This window comes from Nomascus leucogenys, chromosome 7b, assembly GCF_006542625.1.
Source record: "Nomascus leucogenys isolate Asia chromosome 7b, Asia_NLE_v1, whole genome shotgun sequence".
Classification (NCBI taxonomy): Eukaryota; Metazoa; Chordata; class Mammalia; order Primates; family Hylobatidae; genus Nomascus; species Nomascus leucogenys.
The window spans coordinates 96,886,678-96,912,842 of record NC_044387.1 but is presented as its reverse complement, the minus strand read 5'-3'; the positions used below and the strand labels follow the sequence as shown (position 1 = coordinate 96,912,842).

The window sequence follows — 26,165 nt, the reverse complement described above, 5'->3', positions numbered from 1 at the left end:
TCTCTGACTGTTCATTTTTCTCATAGTCTTAACTCTGATAATTACATACATGTTTGACATTTTCACAAGTAAAAACACAAAAGTACATAATATATGCAGGATAAAGCAAATAACAGTTTATGTGAAGATTGTTAGAAGCCAAGGTTTTCATGGAAGTTATTAGTATGAAGTCAAGGTAGTACATTAAAATCCAGTAATGTTAATTGGATTTGGAGATAACAGTATGAATTTTTTTCTCTAAAAATATACACAGGAATCTCTTGCTTAAGATCAGCAATCTATTCCCAAAAATAGATATTGAGAGCACATTTCTGTTGTTCCAAATGGGAGCAATTATAGTGAATGGAAGGTAAACCAAAACATAGCTGTTTCCTACAAAATAACTGATACCTAGTAACACCTGTAGAAAAGTGACAAACTATCTTGATAAAATCTAAAATGTATATTGTTTCCTAATCATCCAGCAATTATTGCTGTTACTAACATACCGTTGCTTCGTATCTAGTTACATGGACTGTGTGTATGCTGTATGAGAAATTGTTACTTTATGGGATAACATAGCAAATAGCAATCAAAAAGTTAAAAGTCCAAATTAAATAAAGGACCCATATAATAGACTGTTATGCACTGTGCTAAAGGAGACATGACTCTTGAAGAAACTCAAGAAGGGACAAAGAAAGGTCAAATTAGTCATTGCTATTTGCAGAAGGTGATGGGTGGATGGAGGACAAGGGGGCAATCTTAGACAAACTGTCATATTAAGAGGAATGAAGAGACCTTCCCCATGTCTAGTAGATGCTGTAGAGACTTGCTGGACAGGAAAGCTTTGGTAAATCTTCAGAAATGATGTTCAAGCTGAAGGAAGATGTTCAAGCTGCATTTTGGTTGCAAAATGCAGATTTGCTTATTTTTCTCTTGAAAAATTCCTTCACGTGATGCTGTAAGAGTGTGAAAGATGTAAATAAATACTTCCATTTGATGTCTACACCAACATTAGATGAAAAAATGAGGTAGTGAGAAGTTGATATATATTCTGTAAATTAGGATATTTAAAACCAAAAATCCTTCTACTGGGTAAACATTAACTAGGAAAACATTCTACAGGGTATACATGCATTTTTCTAGCTCTGCTCCCTGAAAAGATCTAGTAGTAATGTGATCTGATGGCACTAAACACTTCTGATCTTAAATGATAGCCTCTAAAATGCTGTTTTCCAACAAAAGAATTAGGGCTCCTGAAGAAATGACTGATTCCAGGTGTGGAGGAGAAAATGAGCAAGCTGAGCTTGTGATATATGTTGACCCCACAGAGGGCTCATGTCACATGGGCACCAACAGAGAAGGGTCTCAGGTAGCAACAGTGGGGCCATTGGACCATCAAAGGAGCAATTGGTTGATTGAAGCCTGTAGGTTCATAATTTTTACTAAAACAAGGAAGGAAGGAGGGAAGACAGGGGAAAGGAGGGGAAGGAAGGAAGAAAGGAGGGAGGGAGGGAAGGAAGGAAGTAAAGAGCTAGAACAACAATGAAACAAAGTATCTTGATAACTTTTTGGTGGAGCACAGAGTGGAAATTTTTCATTTCCGGAGGCTTTACAACATGGGGATCTGTGCTTCAGAAATAAGCCAGTAAAGATACATTTACATAGATGTTTCCTCCAGTATTGCTTGGAAAAGCCAAAATTGAAGTGATGTAGATAATTACCTAAGAGATTAATAAAATAAATAATGGTACATCTTTTGTATGGAATATTGCATAGCCACTAAAAATAACGGAGCAGAACTCTATTCAATGACATATAAAAATGTCCATGATATATTCTATAATGGAAAAAAGAAATTTCAAAGTAAAAGGTTTTGCCTTATTTATTTCACAAGCTAAAACCCTATATGATTATACAAATCAATGTGTTTGCCTTAAAAAGATAAAAGTCTGGTGACCTATATGACCATACCACAAACAGTGATCACCTCTGGAATTGGAATGTTATAGCAGTTGTGGATAGAGATAGTTTGGGAGAAAACATTCACATCTTATTTCATAATTCTTATATTTTTAAAGCTTGTCTGTAAGCATTATTTTGATACATATGTAAGCAGAGATGGTCCTTTCTAGGTACCAGTTACTCCATTGCTAAACCTCGTCTCTTTCTTCCAAAGGTGTCAGGCAGTGAACAAGACTTGCCCCACCAATTACATGTGGAATAATCACATCTGCAGATGCCTGTCTCAGGAAGATTTTATGTTTTCCTCGGATGCTGGAGATGGTAAGCAGAATGATGCTTTAAAGACTAAATGCCAAGGGTCTATATTGTGATTAACATACTCTAATATTAAAACCACATGTACAATATTCATCATTCTTTGAAATAAGTGACTAAAAATAGTACATTTTCTACTTCACATTGGGATTACTTTGAACTCCTTTATAAAGGAACATACTCATGTTTGTACACAATCCTTTGATGGAAAACATACAAAGGAAGATGCTTTTAAAGCTTTTGTTTCATGCCACACCCAGAACCAAGTAAGGTATAGTAAAGATTCTCTGACTGTTTGTCTAGACTCAACAGATGGATTCCATGACATCTGTGGACCAAACAAGGAGCTGGATGAAGAGACCTGTCAGTGTGTCTGCAGATCGGGGCTTCGGCCTGCCAGCTGTGGACCCCACAAAGAACTAGACAGAAACTCATGCCAGTGTGTCTGTAAAAACAAACTCTTCCCCAGCCAATGTGGGGCCAACCGAGAATTTGATGAAAACACATGCCAGTGTGTATGTAAAAGAACCTGCCCCAGAAATCAACCCCTGAATCCTGGAAAATGTGCCTGTGAATGTACAGAAAGTTCACAGAAATGCTTGTTAAAAGGAAAGAAGTTCCACCACCAAACATGCAGGTAAGAGATCCTCATGAAGAGTATTAATTTCTCTTACTAGAAATGTGCTCTAAACCAAAAGCAGTTTTCTTAACCAAAGTAGCAATTGCTTGTTAGAATGAGGCCAATAAGTTCTGAAAGACAAAAATCTTATATTTTTTTAACCAATGCTAAACTTGCATGAGACTGGATTTGCTTCCAAAAAAGCAAGACAGGAGCCTCGAGGATCAAAATTAGATCCAAGCTCAGAATATACTCTAAATTAGTGGTTCCTGTGGGATGTTTTCAAAATATGTACAGGCAATCCACTTCACCCCCACCAAAAAGTATGATGCCTTCAGACATAATTTAGGACAACTGTTCTAAATGCAGACAATTTTTATGCAAAACTTGCAAACAAAGGACAGGAGAGTACCACTGGTATAGAATTATATCTGGAAATGAAAATATTTGATAGAATTAGTATTTGATAGAATTTGATAGTATTTGATAGAATATTTGAAAATATTTGATAGAATTAGTATTTGATAGTATTTGATAGTATTGGATAGAGTAAGTATTTGATAGAATTAGAGAAATAAATGAATATGTTGTTAAAGGTACCCAAGACTCATGTCTTAAACTTGGTTTTGCACTCTTCTTCATCAAGAAAAATAAAAATGAAGTTACTCGACTCAAGCACATTCAATCTTAATCCCAGAACTTCTTCCTCTTTAATCTCAGAGAATAAGGTGATCCTACTATTTAAGCCAGACCTGTGCATTTGACATTTTCTCCACATTCCTTCAACATTGCTTCATGCCATTCCTTCTTTCTTCTGTAACTTGAACATCTTCAACTCTACTTTTTTTCCCCTCAGTTTATAGAAGTTCCCAAATTTCTTCTATTTTATTAGCCTCTTACTGTGAAGCTGAGCATACTTTAGCAACCCAAGTCTGTCCTCTTCAAAGCTGCTCAAAAACGAGGCATTTGTTTTCACCTCTTTCATCTATCACGTATTCAACCAACTATAACCTGGTTTATGGCCTACAGTGCTATGTTAAACCTCTGTTTAAGGTTTCATTGGCCTCATAGTTGCCAAATCCAATAGAGAATTTTGTCCTTAGGTAACCTGTCCTTTCCGTGGCCTTTTTCTTTAAGCTCATCTCTTCTATGACATGACATTGTACTTTCCTAGTTGTCTACTTAATTTTCAGACCATTTGTTTTTAATCACTTTCACTGGATTCTCTTTTTACATCCATTCTTTACATATGGGTAGATAATGTTCTTTTTAACAGAAAAAAGCTTGTATTTAATTTATTTACTATCTTCAGTAATGTTCATTATTATTTTTCCACAGTATATAACAAGTTCATCTTTTTATTCTCAAGAGTTTTGTGTGCTTATTTTAATGTATATTTTTGATGGTTTTCCCAAACTAATATTTTAGCTACTGCATAAAAAGGCTTTAGTGGATCTGGCTAACTCATTGATTATATTTTTCTTCCCTTATACTGCAAAGTACATCATAGGTATCATTTTATTTTGAGAAAGAACTATATTCCAATTTTACCTACATATTCCTATTGTAATAACCAAGAGGATATTTCAAAAATGTATATGCTACTATTTTCAGAAGGATATAGATACTAAATCTTTTTAAGCCTTATTAAACTATGTTTTATATTGAATTCTTCTTGAGTGAGTTTAGTATACATTGAAAAATCTGAAATTCTTATGTCTGCATACCTACTTTTCTACAGAATTATATGAACACAGACAATATTTCTATCATTGCATTTCTCCTAATACTATACGTTCTTTCAAAAAGACTTTCTGTTTACTGCAACTCATCCTAGATTCACTTTTCTAAGTGTATAATTCCAGGCTTTGTGATATAAATTGGAGCAAAAGAGAAAATATCATATTTTGAAAATATATATTCTCCTCATTCTCTCTTAATATTTATTACAAAGTGCAGTGGGCAGAGTCTATATTCTTTGGTTCCTTGCCTTAATTAACAGCTTTTATGGATCATTAAGCATCATATCCCTTTTTAGTAGAGGAATACCAGTAGTCATAACTATGAATTTGCATTTGCAAAGTTTAAGAAAAGTTAACTAGACATGCTTTCTTTTCTAGAGCCAAATAAATGAAATGTCAAAACCAAATCGTGTAGGGTTTTTTGTAACACACTTTTGATTTCCACCTCAGGTCATCTTGCACTTTTCCCTTTACACCTATTCCCACACATTAGGCATGCTCGTACTCCAAAATGTTTTTCAAAGATAGCTCCAATTCTCACCAGGCGTGGTGGCTCACACCTGTAATCCTAGCATTTTGGAAGGCCAAGGCGGACAATCACTTGAGGCCAGGAGTTCAAGACCAGACCAGCCAACATGGCAAAACCCTGGCTCTACAAAAAATACAGAAACTTAGCCAGGCATGGCCACACACAGCTGTAATCCCAGCTACACGGGAAGCTGAGATATAAGAATGGCTTGAGCCCAGGGGGCGGAGGTTGCAGTAAGCCGAGATTGCGACACTGCACTCCAGCCTGGGCGACAGAACAAGACTCTGCCTCAAAAAATGAAGCCTCAATTCACTGGAGCAACAGGGCAGGGGACAGATTGACCAATTGGTAATTTGTCCTCTCACCGCTACTAGAAACTGGAAGTCTAGGATGGGAGGAAGGGGACCCTCGCTGCTGAGTATTGCCCCTCTCACCTCCCTGCCCCAGAATGCCTCTGTTTCACCTGGAGCCAAGGTGGAAAGGAAGAGTTAGCCACCGTCATGCAGCCAGCTGCCAAGTAGAGACACAAGAGTGAGGGTGGGGCTGCTCACTGAGGACCACAGTTCTGCCAACATGGCTGGGTTTAATTGCCTGGAAGTCTGGGTCCCATACAAGTCCCAGACTCATGTGAATTCTGCCATGCTTATGTGATCACAGTAAGTCAGCAGAGCTTCAGTGTTCACTTTCAGAATTCCTGTTTTATGTTTCTTTCACCCATGAAACAAAGAGCACTTCGAAGGAACTAATGCTTACAATACCTCATCCTTCCATTTGTTCTATCAGCAAGCAAGACTTTTATTTGAAGGCTTTTCCATTCCTCTTAAATGTTGTAATTCTAAGCAGAAACAAACTTTTATAAACTTATGAACAATTTCATCATAAAATTAGTAATTTTGTTCTAGTCTGAAATTTAAAAACACAGAAATACCTTGGTAGCATAATGAATCCATTGCCTTGATCTTTAACATAAGTGTGTTCTTGTTTGTTCTCCTAGCTGTTACAGACGGCCATGTACGAACCGCCAGAAGGCTTGTGAGCCAGGATTTTCATATAGTGAAGAAGTGTGTCGTTGTGTCCCTTCATATTGGAAAAGACCACAAATGAGCTAAGATTGTACTGTTTTCCAGTTCATCGATTTTCTATTATGGAAAACTGTGTTGCCACAGTAGAACTGTCTGTGAACAGAGAGACCCTTGTGGGTCCATGCTAACAAAGACAAAAGTCTGTGTTTCCTGAACCATGTGGAGAACTTTACAGAAATGGACTGGAGCTCATCTGCAAAAGGCCTCTTGTAAAGACTGGTTTTCTGCCAATGACCAAACAGCCAAGATTTTTCTCTTGTGATTTTTTTTTTTAAAGAATGACTATATAATTTATTTCCACTAAAAATATTGTTTCTGCATTCATTTTTATAGCAACAACAATTGGTAAAACTCACTGTGATCAATATTTTTATATCATGCAAAATATGTTTAAAATAAAATGAAAATTGTATTATAAGCTGCTAAGTTCAGTCCATTATCATCTTACATGATGAACGAAAACTACTATCTGAAGACACTGATCTTTCTCTGCCCTTTTTTCTTTTCTAACCAGATGTCACATAGATATTACTATTATAAAAAGTATGATCCTGTGAAAGTGTCAGAGGACAACATAATGCTATTGCTTCATCTCTTACATGTTTAATGATTATAAACATTTTAGTACATGATACTTTTGAATTTATAACCAAGTGAATCAATATGAAACATATTGTAAGATAGACTGCTTAGCATTGTGATTAAAAGTCATTCAGTGCTCTGGGAACATTCAGAATCTTACCTTGGTAGAAAAGTCTGCAGTATACATTTAAATGGCTTTAAAATATTTTCTCAAAAATAATCTTTTCCAAATATTTGACTTCTTCTGGCCAGCTAAAATACTTTTTGTGAGTGGAAGTGCTCCTATCCAATACATTAAAAAAAAAACTAAAAATAATATTTAAATGCTTACGCATGTTTAAAAGGAAACATTTCAGCCACACAATTGAAGTGCTTGTTTCATTTTCAAAAAGGCATTACACTAAAATACCTTTATCTTTTTTTTTTCTTCAGACAGTCTTGCTCTGTTGCCCAGGCTGGAGTGCAGTGTCGTGATCTCAGCTCACTGCCCCCAACCTCTGCCTCCCGGATTCAAGTGATTCTCCTGCCTCAGCCTCCTGAGTAACTGGGGTTACAGACATGTGCTGCCACACCTGGCTAATTTTTGTATTTTTAGTACAGATGGGGTTTCACCATGTCTGCCAGTCTGATCATGAACTCCTGACCTCAAGTGATCCACAGACCTTGGCCTCCCAAAGTGCTGGGATTACAAGCGTGAAGCACTGTGCCTAGCCTAAAATACCTTTTTCTAAAACAAAGATTTTGCCTGCATAAATAAAACCAAATAAGTGATTTGTTTGTTGACAGAGAATTATATACTGGTATGTCATAACTACTGTATAAAAATAATTAGTCCTGAAAAGCAAAAATATTCCTCATAAGCATGTAAAGGTAGCGCATTAATTTAACTAAAACTTTTTTTTTTTTTGAGAGGGAATCTTGCTCTGTTGCCCAGGGTGGAGGGCAGTGGCGCCATTTCGGGTCACTGCAAACTCTGCCTCCTGGGTTCAAGCCATTCTCCTGCCTCAGCCTCCCGAGTAGCTGGGACTACAGGAGCCCACTAAAACATTTTTAACTGGTATAGGTGACAAATCAGTATGATACAAAATATCAGTATCTATATATTTTGCTACAAAATAATGTTTTCTTTCAAACTGTTTAATTAGGAAGTCAGTGCCCTGAAAATATCCTGTTTTCAATACTAACTTTAAAAAATGGCTTTAATGCAATGGTTACTGAATTCCAGCTGTGTGCTCTGTACAGCATTATCATCTAGTTCATGAAGTAAAGTTTTTTATATACCAGAAAAGAAAAGGAAAGCAGTCTTCCAAAACACTCTCATTTACAAATTATGGACTATTTTTCTATTTTTTAGTAACAATGGCTCTGAAGCTTGTCAGCAGTCAACATAGGCATTGGGCATTCTACATACTGGCTAAGGTCTAGAAAGTTTTCAAACTTAAGAATAGTAAAAAAAAGAAAAAAACTTTGAAAAGTAAATTTGACAATGGGTGATTACAAAACGAAAATTGGGATCAAAATAACCTCTTTTCATCTTATAGGGAATCACAATCCCTAGTGTATAAAATGCTCATCATCTTTGAAATTCAGCTAAGATTCATTGTTTTCATCTTATTTGAGCCAAAAGGAATATAAATAAACATTATGTAATCTGTTACTGTTGATCTGGCCGATCATTTTTACATTTGATATATTTATTAATTTTTAAGCTAAATTAGGAGTAAAATATATTCTAAGTTTCAGTAAGCACCCTGAGGCCATGTAAAGAATAGTAGAACCTGATACAATGACTGTTATATGTTACCAGGTTTAAAAACAAACTAAACCGTGTGCTAAACATTAGTTTTTTGGGGTAAACCAAAAAATGAAAATAATCAAAAACTAAAGCTTCAATCATGCCAGAAAAACTATTTAATCTTGTCCTTGGAGATGTAATAATTTTGACCAAAAGTGAGAGTATCATGAACAAAGATAAGACATTGCCAAAGATACTTGCAAACGATTTTAAGTGGACCATAAAAATCCCTCTTCAACACATTATAATGAATGAGATGTTGTGTAGTCAGTAAAGAAAATGGGCTAAAGATAAAGCTAAACAATTAATCAGATTAACAAATGTGATGCCGCAAAGAAGCTAAAAAAATAGTATGTTCATTAACTTTGCAGAAGAGTCCTGAGATGCGAATTCAGTCAACCTAAATGATAAAGTTAAGAAAACTCTGGAAGCTCGCAGCAGTTATTATCTCAGAGCAGTTAATATATTCCAAATCTTAGAAAGTTTATAAACAGAATTTTATGTCCAGAAAACTAATAGCTCATACTCAGTTTAAAAGACTCAAGGAAAAATTGTTTTGGTGAGCAGTTGTGTAAGGGTTAGCATCCAGATTTTTTGGGAGAAAGCTTTTGACATTTACTAACTGCTTGACTGAAACAGATTCCATTATTAGAATTTCTAAAACTAACCTTTGTTCTTTATATTCACACCACTCAAAACAGAAGTTTGAGTGGCAAATATAAGGCTGAATTCACTGGCGTACCTAGAATGCACTTTAAAGAAAAGAGAAAGGGTCATGAACTTATCTCTATGCGCTAGGCTTTCTCAAGGGATACCCTGCTTATGAAGGAATTTTACTCAATGGATGAGAGAGAAGAAACAGACACAACAGGTGAGAGAGTTCATATTACAGCAATTGTTTCATACATTTGCTGTATGAATACGGCAAAGCTTACGAAACTCCTTACTTACATGCTCCCATGTTTATCTGTGTAGGAAGTGCTGGGGCTAAGAGTATACACAGGTCTCTTGGCCCACACTCTTCTACATTGCTATGCTGTCCCCAAGATCTGAGCTTTCATTAGCAGGTTTTCCAAAGGATATTTTTTAGGGACTTTACCTTTTAAATTAAAAATGAGAATAACATAAAAATAGTATTTCACTCTGCTACAGAAGAAAGAGCATGAATGTGTCTGATTTTTTCTAGATGAATTCTAGAAAGTCCTGAATAAATCCAAATAAAAGTGTCTATCGTATACCCAAACAACAATTTAAGGAAGTCAGTGACACATATTGTGTCATAAAGTAATTACTTATGAAAGAATTACTAATTTATCTGTTCATATGTTTAAATTGTTGGTATATATGGATTTTTTTTTTTTTTTTTTTTTTTTTTTAGACGAAGTCTCGCTCTGTTGCCCAGGCTGGAGTGCAGTGGTGTGATCTCGGCTCACTACAAGCTCCGCCTCCCGGGTTCACGCCATTCTCCTGCCTCAGCCTCCCAAGTAGTTGGGACTACATGCGCCCGCCACCACACCTGGCTAATTTTTTGTATTTTTAGTGGAGATGGGGTTTCACCGTGTTAGCCAGGATGGTCTCGATCTCCTGAGGTCACGATCCGCCCGCCTCGGCCTCCCAAAGTGCGGGGATTACAGGCATGAGCCACCGCGCCCAGCCCTATATGGATATTTTTAAAGTGGGGAATAACTATCTGCTAGCTTATGGAAGTGTGAGCCAGTTTCATATGGTCTTTTCACTACGTAACTAACAACTCCTTGTCTAAAGAAGCATACTGTAACAGAAGGAGCTCTGGATTGGGAATCCTAAACTAAGTTTTTAATCCTTACTTTTCTGTGTCCCTGGGCAAATCACCACCTCCCGAGTCTCAGCATGTTAATCTGTGAAGGAAAGAGTTGGATGAAAATTATGTATGAAATCCTGGCTCTGAAGTTACAAAGTTTGTTCTAAACTATGTACAAGGGGAAAGCAAAACCAGAACATTTTAAGAACTCCAGGGACACAGCATTCTTGAGATTACTGACCCCATTAAGAGGAAATATTTATCTTTTAAAAATGTTGCATGTAAAAAATAATAAATGAAAAACCTATCAGCCTTATACTATAATTCTAATTCTACTTCTTAAATCCTAACACATTTCCATAGCTCAAAGCATCATTCTTTCTGATTTCTTCATATCAAAGGTGATACGGATAAAGACTTTGAAAAATTTATTTTCAAACATCTTGAAAAAAATTAAGCCATGAAACTTTCATAAGGAAGGAAAAATTAAGACTTCTTGTGCATGCCTTCCAAACCTCAATCAGATGTACATATACTGTATTCAGTCCAGGCAAGGCTTTTGAAGCAAAAATCGATTTCTAATGTTGTGACCATCTGGCATTCTGATGATAGGATTTCATTAGGGATTGGGCCTTTGTTTCTGGGATTTGACATCTTTATAATTGTAAGTACAGAGGTCAAAAGGATGGATGCTACCCATAGACTCACCCACCAGGACTGATTATATATCAGACTTGATGAAATATGACAATGACTGTCCACACTAACAGCACTAATTGTTTTGATTGGATAGAAATGATGGTGAAACACTGTTAAAAACTTCTTTAAAATTCACTAAGTAATGAATGTCCAGCTAAGAAAGAATTGAAAATGTCTCAAACCAAAATACTTAATTTTACAAAGAAAATTTATAAATACTTTTAAAAAGAGAAAAAAGTTTTCAGGAATCATAAATACCATTGGACTTTATAGCAATATTTTTAATGTGCCATTAAAGTCATGTGGAATTTTTTTCGTCATTTTAAGGCAGCTGTGCATCCTCTTAACCTGTTTGAAAATTCATTTTCTTATATTCAAATGTATATAGTTTATATAGCTCTGTTCAGTAATTTTTTTTAAGACAGAATCTCACTCTGTCACCCAGGCTGGAGTGCAGTGGTGTGATCTCAGCTCACTGAACCTCCACTTCCAGGGTTCAAGTGAGTCTCCTGCCTCAGCCTCCGAGTAGCTGGGATTACAGGCACTTGCCACCATGCCCAGCTAATTTTTGTATTTTTAGTAGAGACGAAGTTTCACCATGTTGGCCAGGCTGGTCTCGAGTGATCCTGACCTCAAGTGATTCGCCAGCCTTGGGTTCCCAAAGTGCTGGGATTACAGGCACGAGCTACCATGCCTGGCCCATTAAATTTCTTTATTGGAAATATTATTACACCTATAAAAAATGTAACTCTGTCCATTCAATTTTAAAAGGACCCCTTTCCTTTGGTATTAGTAACATCGCTAAACACACGCCGTCCAGATTTTACAGAACCCTTCCTAAACATGTAACAAATGGCTTCTCCCTGTTATCCACACTTCATATTTCCTTTCTATACAGGTTTTTTTCAAAGCACTCGTTTTTTCTTTCTATATCACCTTGTCATCTTAAACAATATGATTTAACCCTTTATTATTTCTTTCTTTTCACTCATGCTCTAATGTTTCCACTCCACAATATTTTTGGCAACTGCTGCTCAATAATAGCTATCACAGGAAAAAGAATACCAGGAATCAGATAAGATTTTGGAATCTTAAGTTCAAACATTCTCAGCTTCCTTCCTTTCTTTCCCAGGCTCTGGATTGACAGACTGATACCCATTTTAATATAGCACTTCTTAATTGTAATGAAACCTTTGAAACTCATTCTCCTCATAGAGCACACAGTAAGTAAAGGGCCACAGACAAGCACTTGGACTTGCTAATAAAAGGGAGGGAAAAATGAAGGGAGGAAGGAAATGAAGAAAAGGAGAAAGTAGGAAGGAAAAATATAGAACAAAATGAGAAAGGGTGAGAAAGGAAAACAAAAGAGAAAAAGCAGGAACACTAAAATTTTAAGAAAACATGAAGGGGGTCTCATGATCTGTTGGGACAGGGATAGGGAAGGTGTGGTCACTTCTTGAAATGCACAGAGAAATTTCTGCAATTTGTGAACAAGAATGGTAAAGACAAAATTATATTATTTCTTGAGCAGTATTTGAATTGGATTGTGGTATTTATCAAGTAAATGAGATAAATACCGGGATAGTTGTTTGAAAATTTCAGTGGTAAAAGTCTGAAATAAAACAGTGAAAGCTATTTTGCATGAAATAACTTCATTCTTTGCTTGTGCACATGGACACTCTAATGCCACATCATCTATGAGTATTCATACAATGGTGTATTGCTTTTGAGAGAGCATGAAGAAACTAATAATTTCCTCATTTCTAGATTTAAAGCAGAAGTTTTTACATGAAATTTCGGATCACCTGAGAATTTGGTTGTGATTTTTTTTTCTAACAAGATATATGACTGGTTTGCTCTTTGTGTGAGAAATTTACAAGCTCAGTTGTCCCTATCATACTGATGCAGGACAGGCAATCCCCAAAATTGGGGCTCAGCCAGGGATGGTTCTTGGCTTCATCCAGGAAAGAATTCAAGGACAAGACAGTGGTGTGAGACAGCAACTTTTATTGAAGCAGCAGCAGAGGTGCTTCTCCTTGTGGAGCAGGGCTACCCCATAGGCAGTGTGCCCAGAATAGCAGCCAAGAGGCAGTTCTGCAGTCATGTTTATACTCACTTTTAATTACATGCAAATAAAGGGGGAGTTTATAAAGGAATTTCTAGGATGAGCGTCGTAACTTCTGAAGTTTCAGGTCATTGTGGTGGAAAGCGGTGCTAACTTCCAGGTGTTGCCATAGCAATGGTAAGCTGACATGGTACACTGGTGGGCCTGTCTTAGGGGGAGGTGCTTCTTCCCTGGACCTGCTTTATCTAGTCCTCCATTTGGTCGAGTGTCTGAGCCCCACCTCCTACCTCAGTATCTGGGTGGGCAGTCATGATTGACAACTCACCCTCTAGGGCATGTAGGAAAGAGAACTCTTACTCATCCACATCATGTGGTAACTTATTCCCTGGGCTTCCGGGAATCTAGAGCTTCAATAATGGAGGGATATTGGAGGTTGCAGAGTTCACTTAAACAATCATCAGTCGCTTGTCTGCATCTGAGATAATTCGAGGAATTTGGTTTAGACCTAGAAGGTGTTTTCAGTCATTGTAGAGGTCAACCTCTCATTTTTACAAATAAAGTTATGGACAGTCCTGAACTTTTAAGAATTCTTTCACCAAATTCATATGCCTTGATTCTCTCTTCTCTTATGAAAATTAATTTTACCAAGGACTTTGCATCTTCATACAGAGGTTTCCCTGGTTGATGCAAATCCAGATGCAAATAGATGCAAATCCAAATATGCCTAGGTTTTTCAGAAGGTTGCATTTTCAAACCCACTTTCCCTGGTAGAGCCTGGTAGAGTTTCCCTAACAGAATACCACAGGCTGGTCGCTTAAACAACAGAAATTTATGTTTCACAGCTATGGAGGCTAGAAGTCCAAGATTAGGGTGCCATCCTGGCTGGTTTCTGGTGAAGCCTCTCTTCCTGGCTTCCAGATGGCCACCTTCTCACTACGTTCTCCCATAGATTTTCTCTGCACATATGGAGAGAGAAAGAGATCTGGTGTCTGTTCCTGTTCTTACAAGGACACCAGTACTGTTGGAATGAGGACCCCGCCTTTATGAACTTATTTAACCTTAGTTGCCTCCCTGAAGGTCTTATCTCAAAATACATTAAAGGTTAGAGCTTGAACATATGGATTTGGGGGAGGGGACACAATTCAGTCCTTAGAAATCTTTATGTCCAAATTTTAATTAGCAAGAAAAACGAATATGAATCAAACATTTTGAAACCAAGGATAATATCCCAAGGCAGTTAGAGTATCTGAGTAGTGTTGAGAGCTGGGGATAAAAGAAAAGTAAACAAGAATTTTACAATCTGGAGATTTGCAGAGAGAATAATTAGCTCAAGAATTATTCAAGTTATACTGAAAACTCTACCTGAGAGAGCTTGTTGAAAAACGGCTTTACTGAGCTTGAAGTAAAAATGATAAACTATCTGTATGCATGAACTGGATTTTGCTCCCAAATTGGACTGAAAAATAGCTGCCTTGATAGTTTGATGCCCCACATTGTAATGAGCTTATATTGAATTCCAAACAATTGTTTGATGCTTTCATTCTTTACCAATATAGTAAACTAAGTTACTGGAAGGAACTCTGGTGATAACTGTGGCAATCTATAACTGGTTTTCCAAGCAGAAGATAAAACTGATGGCCTCACTCCACACTGGGATTCTATGGGGGACCAAGAATCACAGCCACAGTTGTTGATTTCAAGGGGCAATTAATTCCTTGGTTGCTGGTTACAAAATTCACAATTATTTTAAAGGTTAGAACGGTGCCTGATTCATAATAAGGCCTCACTATATAATTTCTATAATCTTGGGTGGTTTCAAATGTGAAATTCTATTTCTAAGCAGAATTAAATTAATTAATTAATTTCTAAGCATCCAGAAATTAAGCCTCAAAATTCTAAGAGGGAGGAAACTTGAGAAAATCTTGGTATTCAGCCAAACATCAAATTTTAGCATCTAAATTTATCACAACTATGATTACATAAAACAATGTTTTAATGCATTTTTGGAATCAGTCATACTTTTTGTTACATCAGGTCACGAAACTTTGTGCTTCGAATATATCATTCCTGACTTTTTGTCCTTTAATATGTAAAACAGCACACAGAGACTGGAGGTTTGCTGTGAAAGATCAAGATAAATATTCCAAGAATGAGAGGCAGTTTCAACTTCATAAAAAATGTTTTTGAAATGAAAGAAACAAAAAAGAAATGAATATGAAAAAATTAAATGTACCTGAATATTAATGACAAAAAGTTGAAAATAAACTTTGAAAATAAAATTTGAATTTTTATTCAAATTTCTACTTGATTAAGAATTTCTCACATTTCAGTAGGAATTTTTTTCATTTTTAATAAAAAGCACTTTTTTCACAAATCTTATAAACTCAGTTTAAATCAGAACTTTTCAAACATTAACTATGAGGGAATTGTTACCACATTTTTTTAAAGGCAGCATGATCTGGAAAGTGTCACTAAGCAATGCGAAGTGTTCCTGTACTTCAGACTGAACAAAGGGGTAACACCATGTCCTTAACATATAACTTGCTTGTAAAGTTATATGTAACTATTAAGCAGCTGTTGGAAAAAAATACTCTAACTCAGCAATAGCTATGCTGGGAATTCTCACCACATTTCTAGCATATTTGAATTTAATTTTTATTCTTTCTCTCGTCAGAGGAAAATAAATTTATAGAGATCCACTGAAATCCAGTGTAAATTTCATAAAAGATGAACAACAGAAGGTTCAGTCAATGTGATTCAAAGCATAGTTTGTCAAAAAGGTTAAAGTGTAGAATTGTGAGAGCTTGGAGGAGAGGTGGCAGTAATTTAAAAATAAAGTTGTAAAAATCTCCAGACAAAGAGTGTGTGCATATATAATTTTAAAATACTAGTAGACAACTTAAAAGTAAAACAGGATCATACTATAATGTTCATAAAAAACACAGACTATCCTCGATATTGTAAGTCCCAAGAAACCTTAAATATTATCCACAGGTTTCAGCTTTCAGGTACTATTTTTATTTTACTATAACCATAGAATATTCCTCTATAAGGACTACTTCTGCACACATTTGGGAAATGAGCTGGTCTTGAAATAAAACACTATCTTTATATATTTTGGTAAGGCAGCCACAACCTGGCGGACTATATTCAACATCTGAAGGTGACTGGGCATCCACAATTGTAAGCAACTTTGCCATTTTGGAAAAATATGCTAATACATACTGTGTTAGCAGCATTTTAAACTATGTTTAGATCATTTCCAATTGGTTAGACATACATCATTTCGTTAACATGATATGTGAAAAAGAATAGATTGACCCAAATAAACTATGCTAATGAAGTTCATTTGGTGTAGGAGAAAGAGCCCGGTTTGAATCCCGACACTCCTCAATAGCTGTTAGGCCATGTAACCTCTCTAAGCCTCAGTTCCTTAATCCACATTGAGGTCAGTGTTGCTGTAAAGATTCAATGCAATAGTGTATCAAAACTACAACAGATTTTGCATGTAAATGATGATCAATAAATATTTATTCAATATCCCATTTATTGTCCATGCATATGTTAAGGTTTCAGTTAATATTTTGGAATTAGACATACCATAAGCCGATCACATATTTCATTTTTTCCTATACTTGTTTACTCCTTTGGAGAATGATTGATTTGATTAGTCAAATTCCATAAGATCTTTCAGCATCAGTCTGTGCTCACTTTTATTAGTAGTAGGTACAGGTGGGGAAGAGGAAGCAGGAGGAAAAGAGAAAAAAAAATCACAAATTCAACATTTTAAGAAGCAAACTTTATTTTGCAGGATAAAAGATATCAGATACAACAGAGTATGAAATAATTCATTTTACAACAGCTATTGTAATCTGTTATTTTATCTACTACCTCTTATTAAAAGTAATAATTTTGGAAAAAGTTCATGTTTACACTAGAAAATTAATAATGTATATATAAGAAAATTAAAGTAGCCCATCATAATACTATTCAAACATACTTATTACATTGTTTATATTTTTATGACTATTTTAATGAATATACAAAACTGAGATCACATGACTTACACAAATTTGTTTCAGGCAGTTAGCCCATAATTTTTTGTGTACACATTTTTGTTTTACGATGTTTCAATTTTGAATGACCACATAATATTAAAGCTGAACGTAATTTTTCATCCTTCATATAATAATAATTTGTATTTGTTTATACATTTTTGTCCGTGGATCTAGTTCCTTAGGCTAGTTACTATTTGTAGAACCTATGGGTCAAAGCTGTTAATTTTTTAGGCATCATGATATATAATCCCAATATTGCCCTCCAGAAAATATGGTGGCCATTTGTACCCTAACCAAGAGTTCGAAAGACTGAAGTTTCATAGCAACTTGACTAATACTATCTTCAAAAAATCTTGGCTAATTTGGGAGTGAAAAAGCTATCTTAATTGTTTTCATTTGCAGTTTTATTGATCACTAGTGAGGTAGAACATGCTTTCAAGCATGGACAAAGTATTTCTCTGTGACAAACCTATTCAAGGCCTTTGTAATTTTTATTGGATTGCTTTCCTTATCAAACTGTATGAGCTTTTTAAGTGTTAATACTACTTAACTTTTGATATTCTGCTTGTTTGCATTTTTTTGTTTTCTATTATCTTGAGAATGTAGTTTTTTGTTGTTTCTAGGTACAAAACAAAATGTTATGTAGTCAAACTACTATTTTACTTTGCTGTCTTTCATTATATTAACCTACTTCCCCTCCCTCTTCTTTTTTTTTTTTTTTTTTTTTTTTTTTTTTTTTTTTGAGATGGAGTCTTGCTCTGTCGCTGGAGTGCAGTGGCAAGATTTCAGCTCACTGCAACCTCCGCCTCCCGGGTCCAAGCAATTCTCCTGCCTCAGCCTCCCGAGTAGCTGGGACTACAGGCATGCGCCACCTCACTCAGCTAATTTTTGTATTTTTAGTAGAGATGGGGTTTCACCATGTTGGCCAGGATGGTCTGGATCTCTTGACCTCATGATCCGCCCACCTCGGCCTCCCAAAGTGCCGGGATTACAGGCATAAGCCACCGCGCCAACCCTCCTTCCCCTTTTAAAAGAAGTGCTTTTGCTTCCTATACACCAAAGGCAGAAACCAGAAGATATTTCAGGATTATATAAATGATGAAGGAAATGTCATTCCTCACAGAGGAATATCTACACGGCACTCTAAGATTGAAGCTGGGATGCGAACTAAGTCTGTATCCTCTGTGCTCTCAGTGTGGAGGAATGTTCTACATGGCAAAGCTTTCACTTCCTATTTTCCTTTCACAGTTCTACAAGAAGGGGCTTTTGGCTCGCCCGGCAGGCACATTCACGTGCTCCTTCGTATTGCAACACTGATGATATTTCACTGAACATGCTCATTCTTAGATTAGAAAATTCGTGGAGTCGTGGCATATCCAGCATAAGGAGGTGAAACTATCCAGAGGAGAAAACAAACTTACAAATTGTAAGCATGCCAGAGAATCTGTGATATAAATTATCAATTATTTTGTCTCAAAAAAATCTTATTTTAAAGAAGTAAATGGTTACTTAATGGTAATATATACAAAGTTGAACTTTTTAAACAAGAATTTATTTCAGTGTATGGTTTGATTTATGTTTTGCCCAAATCATTTAGTCAATTTCTCTACCAATATTTTCAAATAATTATTTTCTCCTGTGGGATGTGTGTGTGTGTATTTCTTCCATGTATCTTTTATTATGTATTATTTTCTTACGTATTTTTGGTTCCTTCCTAGACCATATACTATTTTTATTCATCTTTTTTGATTTTTTCATCAGTATTGTGATATTTTAGCCTTAACCATTTTTTTCTCTGGTGAATACAGCATGTGTTCCTTATTTCTCTTCTTTTACCTAATTTTCTTAGGTCCTAATAGCCACAAGGACTTCATCTCATAAGACATAATATCAATCACTCCCACAACTTCCCTACTTTGTATTTTCTGGGAATTTTAATCTCCAAATGATGTCTAGAGGTGTGTGAAGGGGAGAATATTAGTTTAATCACCTCAAAATTAGCATCAATATAGAAGAGGAAGGGGGCCTAACTTCCCCTGGTGATCTCTGTAGCCAGCTGTCACACTGTGGGAGAATTACCCAGCAACTTGCTGTTTTATTCAGATCTGCCTGACTGCTTTGTTTCAGAAGGCAAATGACTGGATCCATCACCAGCCTTTTTCTAAACCTGATTATTTCAGTCTTAGAGTTTTTTTAAATAAATTCCTCCAGGTACTATGTGTCATCTGTCTAGCAGAGAGTTAACAGTGGTCTCCATAAGAATTTTACTACAGAGTTTACAGAATTGAATGAGGGACTTCTAGCCAGTCTGGTGGCATTTTATCTCCAAGTCCCACTGCTTCTTAAGATTATAATGTTTACGTAGCACAGATATTGAAAGAAGTCACATCTTAACAATTTGTCTGTTCAACATGCTGAGAATAAACATGCCTTAATTTGGAAATGGCCTTTGCAACTTACTCTCTATACAGAAGTGGCCCCCAAAGATGGTTACAGAATTGACACGAGCTCTTGTTAGTCACCAACCAGGTAACTTGTAAGGAATCCTGGTGAAGGTGTTTTCTACTAAGAAAAATATAAAATAACTGCTTTCTCTTCTAATGACGTTTTGAGTTATTGATCTTCATATAAAAATATAAAATCTTTCTGTTAACGTCAAAAACAACACAGGGTAAGAGGAAGGTTAGAAGCAGGAGAGAGAATGGCACTCACCGAATGAAAGTGGTAACAGAATCTCAATTGAGGTTCTGTGTCCAGCTGTGCATGTCCCTTGGCAATAGGTGTGGAATGTATGAGGTGTTTAATTTTCATTGTACAAAATTAAAAACATTAAAATAAGCATTTTTAGCCTCTGCTATTTGTGCAGCATAAAGACCGAAATCTATTGAAATAGAAAGGTCTTATCATTAAGTAATCAGAGCGCATTGTTGGTGGCTCATTAATCTAAAAGTGAAACTGAGGATCATTAAGTATAATATAATCATGTTTTAAATATAACTGAATTTTATATAGACGTGTGCACTGATTCACTAGGCTTCTGCTGTAAGAACGAGACCTGTTCTTTGGAGTTAGGTGTTGGCTTTCTTACAGACATAGTACCTGTGATCCTTTGTTTCTAAGTTTTTATTTCAATAAAGTGGATTAGAAATTCAAGTTTCTCAAATCAATCTGAAAAAAAATTCTTTTTTGTTTGACCCAAACATCAATAGTTGACTTGTGCATACCTAATTGTTCAGCTTTTTTAAAAACATTGACTCACCTTGACTGTGTCTTTCCAAAGCATTCATTCAGTTTTCTTAAACTTTCAAGTAATTTTTCCATATATTATGGTTCTTTTCAATGGAGTCACTAAATAGGAAGAGAGCATTGAATAAATATGCATGCATTTGTTTCACGTAAATAACTCACAATGTTATTATATATTTATATATAATATATAAATGCTTGAAAGATGCATTGTTTTGGTAACTAAAACAGACACGTGTTATTCAGAGGATTCAGACTGTGGACTATGATGTTTCAAAAAGCTGCTCTTTCACTGTTCAAGAAGATAGCACCTAGGTACACAAAAACAAACAAAAGCATCAAGCCAAATGTTCACAAAGTAAGTGTGAACATGCTGGTGGTTTTCTGTATTTTCTCATTTTATATCCTTACGATGACTTTGTAGTACTCAGGATATGCTCAAGATTAATCCATTTATCTTTGAAACTTTTAATTATGTAGTCTTTTTTCCATTTCCTGCACCCCCACACTCACATCTCAACCCCCTAGTGGCAGCTCTAGGAAACTTCAAAATAACGTGTCTGGTTAAAAGCTGAATGATGTCTGTTAAAAGCCTATGCTACTTACAATAAATAAGAATAAATTTAACCTGTGACCTCTTTCAATCATGAAATGGCTTTTCAGGCTACAATGCCATGAATATTTTCCAAACAGAAGTCAAATAAGTTGCAGGTAACAGAGCACATTTAAAACATTATACCTTGCAGCCTTCTTGTATTTTTTTCTTCACACAATATTATGAGCAATAGACATATTTGAAAGAAAGAATCATTGCAGAAATAGTCTCAAATTTTATTTTTTTCACTTTTGCCCTGTTGCTGTCCTCATTTCATAGGATAACCTTCTCAGAAAACTTCAGCTGCATCCACCCACCCAGTGTGCCCATATACTATGGAGCCATTTGTATGAAGAAGTCTCAAACTATCCTGCTTGATTTTAGATACAATTTCTAATAAAGCACTATCTAGTAGTTTATGTTTTGTGTTTTTTAGACAGACTAAAATATTCAAATGTTATTCATTCCATTTAAAAATATTTACTTCAGTCCGCCAGTTTTTTTCTTTATCACCAAGGAAATCAGATTCTTTTTCTGTCCACAAGTTATTGTGACTAAAAAGAATTTCAGTACTTTAGACAGCACCTTTCCAATTTTGTGTCCTGTCAGGCCCTGTGAAGACATTGCCAGGTTGGCAATCCTCCTATTTCCTGCCTGACTTTATTCTTTCATATGTGCAGTCTGTTTACCAAGTTTTTTTTCGAAAACAGAATAACTTTAAATCGCCACGGCCTCGTGAGCTCCTGTGCCACATAATTCTATTTATAGCAAACCAGGTATTTCCATGTAATTTCATAGTCTATGAAATGTTTTCTTCATAGTCAAGTAAACTCAACACGTTCACTTTTGAGATAATATCTAAAAAAGAAAATATTATCTGCCTCAGACTAAAGGAATGGGTTTCATTTAAATGTTTCCTGTTTTCAGTATAGTGCCTTAACTATTATTACAAAACTATTATTTGTAACACAAAATCTGATTCAGTTATAAATGAAACTGCCACAACTGAATTTTAGGTCTAGTTACAAAAATATATAACAAAGTTGAACTACTGAAAAAAGAGGATGATACCATTTTTAGTTGGAAGATTGAAGTGTCTTCACATTGGATTATAGGACTTCTGCCATTGAACCAATGACACTTCAAATGATCGACAAAATGAAGAAATTTAGCATTTTTTTTATCATGTGTAGCATTAAATAAGTTGCAATAATGGTGACAAATATTCATCTATCTTTATATTTTAAATATTGCACCCCAAACCATCTACAAAGTTGAAGAGCGTGAGAGCAGAATGCCAGAATGCTTAGGATAAGAACATTTCCAAAATACATACAATTTCCACAGAAGCACCTAGCACCGGTTTTTGCACGTGGTCAGACACACACAATGTTAATTACTCTGATGTCAATTATGAAGAATATATTTTTGCCCAATAGATTGATGTACTTTTAAATCAAACTGGAATTGAAGTGTTTTACACAATGTACCCTTTATTCTATTCAGTGCTTTCATCTTAAAAGGCTATATTTTCTGGTATTAATAGCTCCACTCTTTTAATTCAGTTTGCAATTGCCTCTTTATTTTCAGTCTTCCTTGATTCATTTGTTCTAAGCTTGTTTCTTGAAAACAGCAAATATGTTTTTAAATTCTAATGTAAGAATTTGATTTGTTCATATTTAGTTTAATGTCCCATATAATTGATTTATTTTATAAACAATCATATTATTTATTTGTACTGTTATTTCCTCTTTACTTATTATCCTTATTATTGTTATTTTGAGACGAAGTTTCACTCTGTCACCCAGGCTGGAGTGCAGTGGCACAATCACAGCTCACTGCAGCTTGGACCTCCTGGGCTCAAGCAATCCTCCCACCTCAGCCCTCTGAGGAGCTGAGACCATAGTCTCGCACCACCACACCCAGCTAATTTTTTTTGTGGAGATGGAGTTTCACTATGTTGCTCAGGCTGGTCTTGAACTCCTGGGCTCAAGCAATCCACCCCGCTCCACTGGCCTCCCAAGTGCTGGGATTACAGACATGAACCACCACGCCCTGCTCTTTCTTTATTTTTGTCGGTTTGATAAAATCCACTTCAAATGTCCACTCAATTTATTGATAATTGCACTTTCTGTCCTCTAATGCAGAGATTCAACTATAATATGACGACAAGATAAAAACCATTTTCTCTAATAAGACCCACAGTCCTACCCACCTCGGTTAGATGACGACTTTGCAATACATTGATTTCCATCATCTCGTAGTCTTTTCTTGATGTCCCCATGGTAGCAGTGGACTTTCCCTGGTTCACCTCACATTTCCTACCCCTATGTTTGCTAAGATACGTAAAATTCTCCTTTATTTCCTGCATTTCATCTCCTAGCTCCCGTATACTCAGGCAAGGCCATCAAATGGTCCTTGGCCAATAAAATGCAAGAAGTCATGTTGGGTTTTTCTGGGCTGAGGCAGTGAAAAGCCCTTGTGGAATTCTAGAACCTCCATCTTCCTCTCCCAGAAAAATCAAGGATCAAGGAGAAGTGCTTGTCTTAAGATGGTAGAGCCACAACATTTAAGCAGCTTGAAATTTGAGTGGACTCATGGAGGTCGGCTGTTTGGGAGATTTGCCCAACATTAAGAGTATTTGTATGAGCAAGTGAGAAGTGAGCTTTTATTGTAGAAAGCCAAAGAAATCTGGGGGCTGAGAGTTACCAAAATATAGCTTATTCTATCCTTCCCTTTCAAAAGTCCTAGTTACCATTTGTATTATATATTCTCATCCATGCAACAATGTTTACATGTATTTCCTTTTTGCTTTTATCTTCCCCTGTCTTGAGCTCTGTATAATGGTCTATTTGGTGATTGGTTAATGTCTTTTCTCAATTCTTTTTCTCACGGGGTAAATGCTTGATATGTATTCTAAATTCTCTTTTATATTTTATTTAGGCATATGCTAGCTCAGCTTGATATCTTGATCTATAATTCTTTTTTTTTTTTTTCGGAGTCTCGCTCTGTCACCCAGGCTGGAGTGCAGTGGCGCGATCTTGGCTCACTACTGCAACCTCTGCCTCCTGGGTTCAAGTGATTCTTCTTCCTAAGCCTCCTGAGTAGCTGGGATTACAGGCATCCGCCACCACACCTGGCAAATTTTTGTGTTTTTAGTAGAGACGGGGTTTTGCCAAGTTGGCAGGCTGGTCTCAAAATCCTGACCTCAGGTGATCTGCCCACCTCAGCCTCCCAAAGTGCTGGGATTACAGGCATGAGCCACCGCCCCTCGGCCTTTGATCTATAATCCTTGAGTTGCAGTCATGTGTGTTATTCACTTATAGATATTATCCCACTGTCTTCTGGCCGACATTCTTGCAGAGCTATACGTCAGGCCAGTTGCGCATTTTTTACTTTGGTGTAAAAGGTGAGTTTAAACTTGAAGCTTATTTGGTTTCCACTTGATATTTAGCATTGGAGACCTTTATGAAGAATATGTGTGCATGTTTTATTATTGACCCAGCTTGGAATTGAGTGTGCCCTCTGAAATTTCAGGTTCAGGTTCTTCTTCAACTCTAGAGATATTCCTTCTATAATATTTGTGGCAGGCAGCTTCTAAGATGGTTGCCAATAATCTCCACCTCCTTGTATTCCCACTCTTGTGGAGTCCCCTCGAATGTTATACCAAGGTTGAAGTGTTGCAGCAGAGAGTAGAAGAGATGGCAAGTCACTCCCAAGATTCGGGTATAAGACTTTGGCTTCTATCTTGAGCATTGTTGCTCACTCACTTTCATTCTCTTTCTTAAATCACTTGCTCTGGGGACACCCCTGCTCTGGGTTGTTCTGTTTAAAACAATTCATATGGTTCACCTTCTACCAGTAGCCATATGAGTTAGCTGAAAGCGGATGTGTTATCAACAGTCAAGTTCAGAGGTTACAGACTCAGCTGAGAGTTTGACTGCAATCCCATGTGAGACCCTGAGCCAGAACCACTCCACTAATGCGCTCTGGGATTCCTGACCCATCAAAACTATGGGATTAAAAAAAAGTATACTGTTTTAAGCCACTTTGTTTTAGGATAATTTGGTTACACAATACAATATTATTTGTATATGTATTGCCCTTTCGCTATTTGTTTTTTCTTCTAGACGTTCTGTTAATCACCTGCTTGACTTCTTAAATATATCCTCCCAAAGGTATTTTCGTTTCCCTCATGATTTTCATCTCCATAATATTTTCATTCTGGACTTTGAAATATTTTTATACCTGATCTTCCAGTCAAATAATTCAAGCTTCAAAGGTGATTGACTTTTCTTGCTATTTATCTACTGAACTGATTAATTGGAATATCATGATTCTAATTCCTATGGCTCATTATTGATAGTTAAGAAGCTGCCTGTTTCTGCAGAAACACCTGGAGGAGTCCTACTTTCCCTAGACTCCAGACAAGGAAGACTCAGCTGGGGTGTTCAGCTCCTTCTTTGGCTTTTGAGAGTCAGATCAATAACATGAGACCAATGGAGATCTTCCTACAGATCTCCAAAGATCTCGGAAATCAGATCCCAGGTCATTCTCAAGTTACCCTGCTTTTCAGTCTTTGTCTTCAAACTAAGATACTACTGTCTAGTGTCTTAAATAGCCAATAGGTAAGAGTCCCCTCACCCCTTCTCTGTGTCAGAGCCCTGGAAGAACCCAAGCCTGCACTTTCTCTATTTCATATAGAGCACAAAGCTTTTTAGCCCAGTAGACGCAAAAAGCTGGGAGTCAGAAATGGGCAGAAAAGAAGTCACTGTAGATTATCATTTGCACAGTCAAATTTCAGAGAAAAAATGTATTTTACTATTGAATCTTCAGTCTTAGAAAGTTATGGCCGGGGGCAGTGGCTCATGCCCGTAATCCCAGCACTTTGGGACCTGAGGTGGGCATATCACGAGGTCAGGAGATTGAGACCATCCTGGCTAACATGGTGGAACCCCGTCTCTACTAAAAATACAAAACATTAGCCAGGCGTGGTTGTGGGCGCTTGTAGTCCCAGCTACTCTGGAGGCTGAGGCAGGAGAATGGCGTGAACCCGGAAGGCGGAGCTTGCAGTGAGCCGAGATCGCCCCACGGCACTCCAGCCTGGGCGGCAG

General features: G+C 36.5%; 1 protein-coding gene across 1 annotated transcript in view; it reads left to right on the top strand.

Annotated features, from left to right (window-relative positions):
• VEGFC (vascular endothelial growth factor C) overlaps positions 1–6,649 on the top strand; it is a 117,192-nt gene extending 110,543 nt beyond the window's left edge. The window contains exons 5-7 of the mRNA XM_012507985.2: positions 2,159–2,265; positions 2,563–2,896; positions 6,144–6,649. Coding sequence (XP_012363439.2) covers positions 2,159–2,265; positions 2,563–2,896; positions 6,144–6,258 — 556 coding nt within the window. The 3' untranslated portion in view covers positions 6,259–6,649. The remainder of the gene's footprint in view (positions 1–2,158; positions 2,266–2,562; positions 2,897–6,143) is intronic.
• Positions 6,650–26,165: the final 19,516 nt, after the last annotated feature.